General features: G+C 39.1%; 1 protein-coding gene across 1 annotated transcript in view; it reads right to left on the bottom strand.

The window, feature by feature from the left end:
- The window catches only part of LOC103600808 (multiple PDZ domain protein-like), a gene marked incomplete at its 3' end in the record, with an annotated part of 63,065 nt that extends 54,091 nt beyond the window's left edge, over window positions 1-8,974 (bottom strand). The window contains exon 1 of the mRNA XM_008585143.1: window positions 8,567-8,974. Coding sequence (XP_008583365.1) covers window positions 8,567-8,974 — 408 coding nt within the window. The remainder of the gene's footprint in view (window positions 1-8,566) is intronic.
- Between the last annotated feature and the right edge of the window lie 215 nt (window positions 8,975-9,189).

Genomic DNA, 9,189 nt, shown 5'->3' on the forward strand with positions numbered 1-9,189 from the left:
TCCATTCTTAACTGTATTTTACTTTGGTACTCAAAGGAATAAATGTTAATATTAGAATGATAAAACAACTTTTACTTTTGTAATCCAGAGAGCGAATCTGCCTTAAATGGTTTTATTTTGGTTTGTCACTTAACTTCAATTAAGTGAACAGAAAGTAGACACAAACATATAAACATTAAATGTGAACCCAAAAAAGGATGAGTGGATCCAGCCAGCATAAACATGTTTTCACAATATAATGAAGACTTTTCTGTTCCTGATTTCATCTGCCCTTACAGCTTAGATGCATCATCTAGAGCTGTACTGACCAATGTGGTAGCCACCAGCCACACAGCACTTGAAATGTGGCTAGTTCTAAATGAGATGTGCTGTAAGTGAAGAATTCTTTCAAATTCTTTCAGAGAAAAATAAAATACCTCCATAATTTTTATATTGATTACATACTGAAATGATACTGTGGAGAAACTGGTTTAAATAAAATATATTATTAAAATTAATTTCGCCTACTTCTGCTTTTTTCTTTTACTGTAGGCTATAGATAATTTTAAATAACATATGTGGCTTCCAATATATTTCTATTGAACAGGGCTGATCTTGAATGATCCACACTTCCAGATCATCCCCTCTTCAATTCTTGGTATGTTTGGTGATCTTAGTTGTAACATATACAGAATAGAAATTATCTGGAAATCCAGGTACCAAATTTCTCCTTTGTTATCTAATTCACTACATGATTGCTGTATAAATTTGTCACAAGGAGTGATACATAAATATAACAAAAATATAACAAAAAATCTACTAAAAATATGCAAGTGGTGATTAATATTTGGTCCTATGGCTCACTCGGGAGAGTGTGGCACTGGTAGCTCCAAGGCCGCAGGTTCGGATCCTATATAGGGACGGCCGGTGCACTCACTGGCTGAGCGTGGCGCAGACAACACCATGATGAGGGCTGCAATCCCCTTACTGGCCAGGGGAGAAAAAAAAAAAAGCATTGGGTTCAATACTGAAACTCATTTTGCTATGCTTAGCACTTCACAAGGTAAGACACAGAGGCTTATGGAAAGCCTCAATACTCATGAGTTTGGTTTTGCTTTTTACTTAATCTTCAACCTGGTATCTTTAAAGATTAAACATTCGTAAATCTCTTTATTTTACAATTGCCAGTAGTCCTTTTTACATATTTTGAAACTTCAAGTAACATTAAATAAGGATATTTAAATTCTGTTTATCCAAAGGGGGCATGAATTTAAGAAAACTGAGAAACACTGTCAAATACAAAAGTCTGTCACACACAGTTGAAACTGAATGGATCAAAATATACCACTCCTAAATATGCCACTTAGCATAAGGATTATTTTGACCTGAAGGCAACAGACAAGCAGAAGACCCAGGAACACTCTCTGCCCTCCCCCTTTCCATCTTAAAGCAGGGCATAAATATTCCTTTAAAAATGTGACATAAATTTCCATTTGTAAAGATGTTCCCCTCCCCCATACCAGTAAGAGCAGAACAAGTCATTGTGAAAATGGTATATAAGCCCCTGGTCTAACCACTTCTCTGGGTTTTCACTTTTTTGTGTAGCTCCCCTGCATGTAAAATTAAAAACATCAATTAAATTTGTATACCTTTTTCTCCTGTTAATCTGTCTTCTGTCAGTTTAATTCACAGACCTCAGCTATAAAACCTAAGAGGGTAAAGTTTTTCCTCCCCCAGGAAACAAAGAGAGAATACATTACAAGACAATGGATAAAATACAGGAGCATTCTCAACTACTAAAAAACTGCTAAATGGTATATCCATACAATGGACTAGTATTCAGCAATAAACAGTGCCAAACTAAGAATACAGGCGACACAGATGAAATCTCAAAATAATTACACAATGAAAAAAGTCAGACAAAAATAGGGAACATACTGTAGTATTCCATTTATTTACAGCTACAGAAAATGGAAACTAGTCTATAGTGACAGAAGGCAGATCAGTGGTTACTTGGAGATGGGAGATGGGTAGGTGGGGGAAATAGGAAAGGATTACAAAGGGGTATGAGGAATCCTTTGTGGGTTATGGTTATGTTCACTATCTTGATCATGGGATGGTTTCACATGGGCCAAAATTCAACAAACTGTATACTTTCAACTGTATGTCAATTATAAATTTACCACCAAAAAATTATAATAATAAGCAGCCCCTCCCCTCTCTTTGAGAAAAGGGTAGAGCCCAAATGTCCTCAGTATATATATATATATAGGATCTCTTAATTCTGCTGTAATCTGCTGTGTGTGTGTATATATATATATACATACACACACAGCAGATTACAGCAGAATTAAGAGACATTCCAAGGTTACACTTTTCTAAGACAGCATAGGATGACTACATTTACTACTTCCAGGAAAACCATGAATGTGGCGGGGAAGGCAAAGGGAATTGGTCAACACTTCATTGAACCCTATAGTTGAGACCCTCCAGTATTAAAGTAGAAAATGAACGTACTGCAGAGGCGGACTTCATGCCTGACTTATTAAAATGAAATATCCTTGAAAGACTTGGGGGTGGGGGGGATACCTAAACTTTATGAACATTAACTAGTAATGCCTTAAAGCAGGGCCTTTTAATGGTGCTGCTATGGTCAGAATGTTCGTGTCACCCACAAATTCATATGTTGAAATCCTAACCCGTGAGGTGATGGTATTAGGAGTTAGGGCTTTGGGGAGGTGATTTGGTCAAGAGGGCAGAGCCCTCATGCATAGGAATAGTATCCTTACAAAAGAAGCCCCAGAGAGCTGCCTTGACCCTCCCACCATGTGAAGACACAGCAAGTACCAAGAAACTGTGGCCCTCACCAGACTCCTAATCTGCTAGCACCTTGATCTTTGACTTCCCAGCCTCCAGAACTATGAGAAATAAATGTCTGTTGCTTATAAGCCACCCAGTCTATGGTATTTCTTTATAGCAACCCAAATGGACTAAGACAGGGGCCTAGCAAGGTGTGAGAGAACTTAAGCATACCCTGTATAACTCAGATGATTTTTTAAATTGTAGAATAATCTTTAATCTTTATGATTCTATCATGATGTTTTTGTTAGGTTAGGGATGTCTTAAGAGCACAGAATGACAGATTCCCAGGACCGTTTTCTATAGCTAGTTCCCTGAAGCAAGGCATCCTAGGGGCCACCTGATTATAATATAACTCAGATGATTTTTTAAATTGTAGAATAATCTTTAATCTTTATGATTCTATCATGATGGTTTTGTTAGGTTAGGGATGTCTTAAGAGCACAGAATGACAGATTTCCAGGACCATTTTCTATAGCTAGTTCCCTGAAGCAAGGCATCCTAGGGGCCACCTGATTATAATAACATAAGGTTATTTTGAAAATAATAGGACTATTCAATGTTTAATTTTAAGCAGAGATCAAGATTTTTAAAAATACATTCTCCACCAGTGTTCCATGTGCTACATGGTAGTTAACCATATTATCCGTCCTCAAAAGAGTCAAGAGACATTGGTTCAAACAAATGTCAATTCAAAATGTATAGATGTTTAATAATCTCACACCGAATAATCCTCACTGAGAAAAAAAGCAATTGGTGAAATCTATTTATCAGTAGCTCTATTAATTTATTTGTTATTTCAAAATAATTCAAGGATTCTCATTTCTAAAATATGTGGGGGGTTTCCATGAGGGTGGTATCTGGGTGATAGAATTACAGACAAGTTTTTTTTAACTTCTTTGTGCTCGATCTGTTGCCGGACATGGAAAAAGACAAAAGACAAAAACAAAAACAAACAAACAAAAAAAAAAAAAAAGCATATTTTTTAAAATGTGCATTTTGGTCATCAAAAAAAGTTACCCAGGTACAAAGTTACAGGTAGATAGGAGGAAGGATATGTTCTGGTGCTCTACCCTGACTATAGCTAATTATATTGTACTGTATATTTCTAAAAAGCTAGAAAAGAGAATCTTGACTGTAATCGCCACAAAAAAACAAAAAAATAGATAAATGTTCAGGTGGAGAATATGCTATCTACCCTGTTTCACTGTAAAATATATGCATATATTGAGACAACACATTGTACCCTACAAATATGCACAATTAAAAATAAATTTTTAAAAATCAAAAAAGTTACTAATCATCTTATAGAGTAAATGGTAAAGTATACCATAACTTATTCATACTACCAATATTACACTGTCAACCCAAACTACATAGGTTTTTGTTAAGATTGTTTTTTGTAGCTGATGTTTGTTTTTGTTTTTTTACAAGTGTTTCCTTTTTTACTTCCCCCTCATGTATTTATTTATAGTATCTTAGATCTGAAGATAGAGAATAACAGTAAATGTTGCTTTCACAGACATAAGTAAAACTAAAGGGAGTATAAAGATAAGAATTCTGTAAACCAAACAAATTTAACCACCACTGGCAAACAAAGAGAAATAAAGCAAGATTTTGTCACATTTTGCTTTTTTTTTAAACTCAGCTGGCCAGATTTGGATGAACGTTTTCTAATGTTTTCTTTGACCTTTCTCTAACTCAACAAGTACAACTGCAACACCTTAAAAGTTTTTATTTTATTATATGTGACAGAAATTTCCTTATTAATCATGTATTTTTTCAAAAAGGGCAAGAAATTTCTGGAGAAAACAGATTATACCAAGTATTAACCCACATAACACACATAGGACATACAGTTTTTAGACAGATGTAAAGAATACATTTTGTTTTAATCAGACTCAAAAACCATCATGAGATATTTATAACACTAACATGCCATCTTTACTGAATTTAATGTTTTACTATTTTTAAGACATATTAGAAGAAATATTTTTAAGAAAATGAAGAATGCTTTTATGAAACACTTTAAAAGAAAACTGATGCTCTGCTCACACAAAGGAAGAGTTGTAAGAGGCACAATCTCCCTGTGAACACTGAGAGGAAGAAAACAAGTGGCCTCAGGCCAAAGATAAAATACCTTTTTCCTCAAATAGCAGTTTCCCATTCTTCCCAAACATCAAATTACCACAATAACGCTTAGACTACCACAACAGCCTCCTACATGACCTCCCTCCCTTTCCCTGAACCAGCCCATTTTTCAGGGTCTGGCCACCTTACATTCCAGGTCTCTTCAGGAACTCTGTGTTCCCCCAAAATTCATGTGAAGTCCTAATCCCATGTACCTCAGAATGTAACTGTGTATGGGGTCGGTGTCTTTAAAGATGCCTCTTTTAAGATTAAACGAAGTCACTGGGGTAGGCCCTAATCCAATATGGCTGGTGTCCTCATAAAAAGAGATTAGGCCACAAACACACAGAGGGAAGACATGTGAAGAAACAGGGAGGAAACAGCCATCTACAAGCCAAGGAGAGATGCCTCAGTAGAAACTAACCCCAGTGACAGCCTGATTTTAGACTTCCAGCCTCCAGAACTGAGAGGAAATAAACTCCTGCTGTTTCAGCCAACCACTCTGTGGTACTCTGTAGGGCAGCCCTAGCAAACTAATACATGTTTTGGTACTGAGAAATAGGGTGCTGCTGTAACAAATAACTAAAAACGTGGAAGTGGCTTTGGAACTGGGGAATAGAGGCTGGAAGAGTATTGAGGTGCATGTTAGAAAAAGCCTACTTTGCTTTGAAGAGACTGTTGGTAGATATGCAGACATTAAAGGTTCTTCTGATGAGGCTTCAGATGCAAACGAGGAACACGGTATACAAAGTGGAAACTTCCAAGAGGATAAAACCAAATCTTAGCCTATACTTCATTATTCTCCATCACTTGCCCTTCTCCATCCAAACTTTTCCCCTTGGCACAAACCATCTACTCCACTCTAGAAAGATACAAAATCCATTTCAGTTCTAGCTGCCCACCCATATCCCAGCCTCTTCCTCTACACTATGTCGATTCTCCTTGCAAAACCACTGACTTAAGTTGTACATCACACCCAAACCCCTTCATTTCCCTCACCTTCTTCTAAAGACAAAAGTCCCTTCTGTTTCTTGTTTATGAACTTCAATGAAGCCAGCAAGCCCCCTACATTAATCTACCTTCTTAGAATCCCTGTAACTTTTACTATGTGTAAAACTTTTATATTCTTTCCCCCATGTGTCTACTTTTCCAACTAAGACAGTAAGCTTCTGGAGCAGTACCTTATACCATATTTATTTAGGGTTCTCCCCAGTGCCTAACCCAATACAGCACATAGTCAGCCTTCTTTATCCAATGGTTATGCATCCACAGATTCAACCAAACGTGGATCATAAATAACAATACAACAATAAAAAATAATCAAATTAAAAAACAACACAGTATAACAACTATTTACATAGTATTTACATTGTACTAGGAATTATAAGTAACCTAGACATGATCTAAAGTATGTAGGAGGATGTGTGTAGGTTATATGTAAATATTATATATGCCATTTTATATAAGGGACTTGAACATCCTTGGATTTTGGTAACCATGGGGGGTCCTGGAACCAATTCCCCACTGATACTGAGGGACACCTGTACCTCCTAATCCATCTATTACAATCTACTAAATTAATAACTACCTCAGATTTTCTCTGGAAATATTTCACAAGGAAACAATGAGTTACTTAGCATTGGTTTCCCTTATCTAGAAGTAGTTATCTCATTATTCTTATTCCCCACATGGAACCCCGGTAAAATTATTTAATTGTAATATATCAATTTTACCATCCTAAACATCATTTACCAATTGTATTTATATAAATGCTCCCCATGACAGTAATTTACAAGAGAAAATAAAATTTTTCTTGTTAAAATATGAGTTTGATATGTATGTAACAATGTAATTGTATCAAATGAAATCCTACTTTAGGCCAAATGTCTATTTTAAAAGTCCATATAACTATTTGGGAAACATCATTATTCACATGCACCATCAAGCAAACCTAAATTCACTGGGAAGTCATCTACTTCATTTTAAAAAGTAGGATAATTTCCTGGTGGATGTGTTGTTTACTCTATCATGTCTGGGGTCATTTCTGGTCCAATAAGTCAATTTTGCCTGAAGATATTTTATGAAATTCACGGGATACTTTATGCATATTACAATTATATAAAATGGAGCCAACCTCCTACTCAACCTGACAGAGTCAAGTCTATGATGTAAGATTTGGGATGTAATCTGGAGGAAATAATCTGCCTCCAACTCAGGACAGTTAACTTGCAGGCAATTCATTATTCTGAGCCAGCTTCTAAATCCCTTAATCCTAATTCTAGACAATGGGTCCACGTTTTGCTCATTTGTACAGCAGAGTTTCTCCATCCCAGCAGTTAAATATTCAAAGTGCTCAACTCGCCTGAATCAATGTAAAATTACATTTCAATGATTTCCAAGAATCTCTCCAAACACCTCCAACTTGCAGAGACTAGTAAACTCTGGGGACAGCCTCTACTTCCTCATGGTTATGTGCATTTAAAAGGCATCTGAAATGTAAAGACGTCTTTAAGACCAAACGGGGCAATGTCTATGCTATAGGAATTTGAAGCACATTAAAACTGACTAAACATCTCTTCCTTCCCAAGCCACAACCATCAGGTTGAGGGGGGGAAAATAGAGGAGGGGGGGTTAAGGGAGAAAGAAAACCAGAAATAAGAGAAGGGAAATAAAAAAAGAAATAGAAAAAGGATCCAAGGAAAGAAAAGGAACATACGGTACACATACAATCTATTAGTATTATGTTGAGAATAATCTTTATTTTCGCAGATGAGGTAGGGAAGTGGAGTGGAGAAGAGCCAAGGGGTCCCAGAAACTAGCTTTGCCTAAGTAACACGCAAGGGCACAGCTACGTATTGTATTAAAAGTTCAAGACAAGGAACTTCAAGTTTTATTAAGTTTTTAAGTGCAATTTTTTACTGAAATTCTATCAGGCGCTAAAACATATATCTTACAAATTTAGATGATTCTTCTACCCTTATAAAAAGTTCGTCGTAATCATCTATAACCAAATTCAACATGCAAAAAAAAAAAAAAAAAAAAAAAAAAAAAAAAAAAAAAACAACTCCCAAGCCCCGAACCATCACCTCCTCCTTAATTTTCAGATTGGGTGTTACTTATGCTATAAAAGGTAACCCAAATGAGGAATGTCTACAGAACACAAAGGTGTTGTTTACACTACAGCCGTCCACCAGGGCAGGGTGAGACAAGGTCTGGTCACTTTACAGCGTCTTCCCCTCCTGACGTCAAAAGAACATGGACGGGTTTTCCTTCTAGGCTGGTCCCCTTATCTGATGCCGCCGAGGAAACACTACCCCTCCACCCGCACCCCCCGCCGCACCAAAGCTCTCAGCACCCATTGCCGGGTCTCCCACAGCAGAGCAACCTCCACAGCCCCATCCTCGGGGTGGGATAGAGACGCCCCGCCATCCCCTACTCGCTCCCAGCTGCGACACAGCGGCCGCCACTTCTCTCCCGCCACCCCCACTCTGCAGTTTCGGCTAGAATTTCCATGTGATCGCAGGGAAGAATAGGCCGGCCTTTGTGCCTCTGAAAAGAATGCAAGCAAAAATTTGCACCATCACCACCCCAGACACACGCACGGCTCACAAGACGCAGAGCGTCTCCCAAACGTCTCTTCCCCAGGAACATCCGGCATCCCCGGGCTGCGAAATCGCAGACAAAGGCGCCCAGCGGCGCGGAGAGGATTGAGGGGGAGGCGAGAGCAAAATGCTCCCACCAACGGAGCAGCGGATGAAAGGTCGCGGGCACCACGGGGGGATGCGGGAAACGGGTACCAATTAGCGGTTCGCCTGGGGGTCCCCGGTTGCCAAGGCGACAGACGCCAGTCTGGGAACGCTTCTCCCCGCCCCTCACCCGGCAAAGCCTGGTGCGTAACGGTGGAGGGGGCGTCCGTCCCGGGGCACGGCCCCAGCAGCGCAGAACAACAGGCTCCTGCTCCCCGGAGGGCTCGGCCTACGCTCCGGGTCCCCAGGCTGCCCCTCATGGGCACCACGACGATGCCCCTTCAGGACAAGGAAAAGAAAAAACTTTTAATCCATTTAGAGTAAGCGAGAGCAAAAGATGGGGGGTGGGACGGGATGGCTGAAAGAACTACGACTGCGATCGGCGGGGGGAGGGCGTGCGAGAAGCCAAGGAAACTTCCAGACCCCATCCTTTGGAGAAGCCGGGAGCCGCGGACGGCCGGCAGCCGCGTGGGGT

This window comes from Galeopterus variegatus, unplaced genomic scaffold (genome assembly GCF_000696425.1).
Source record: "Galeopterus variegatus unplaced genomic scaffold, G_variegatus-3.0.2 Scaffold3471, whole genome shotgun sequence".
Lineage (NCBI taxonomy): Eukaryota > Metazoa > Chordata > Mammalia > Dermoptera > Cynocephalidae > Galeopterus > Galeopterus variegatus.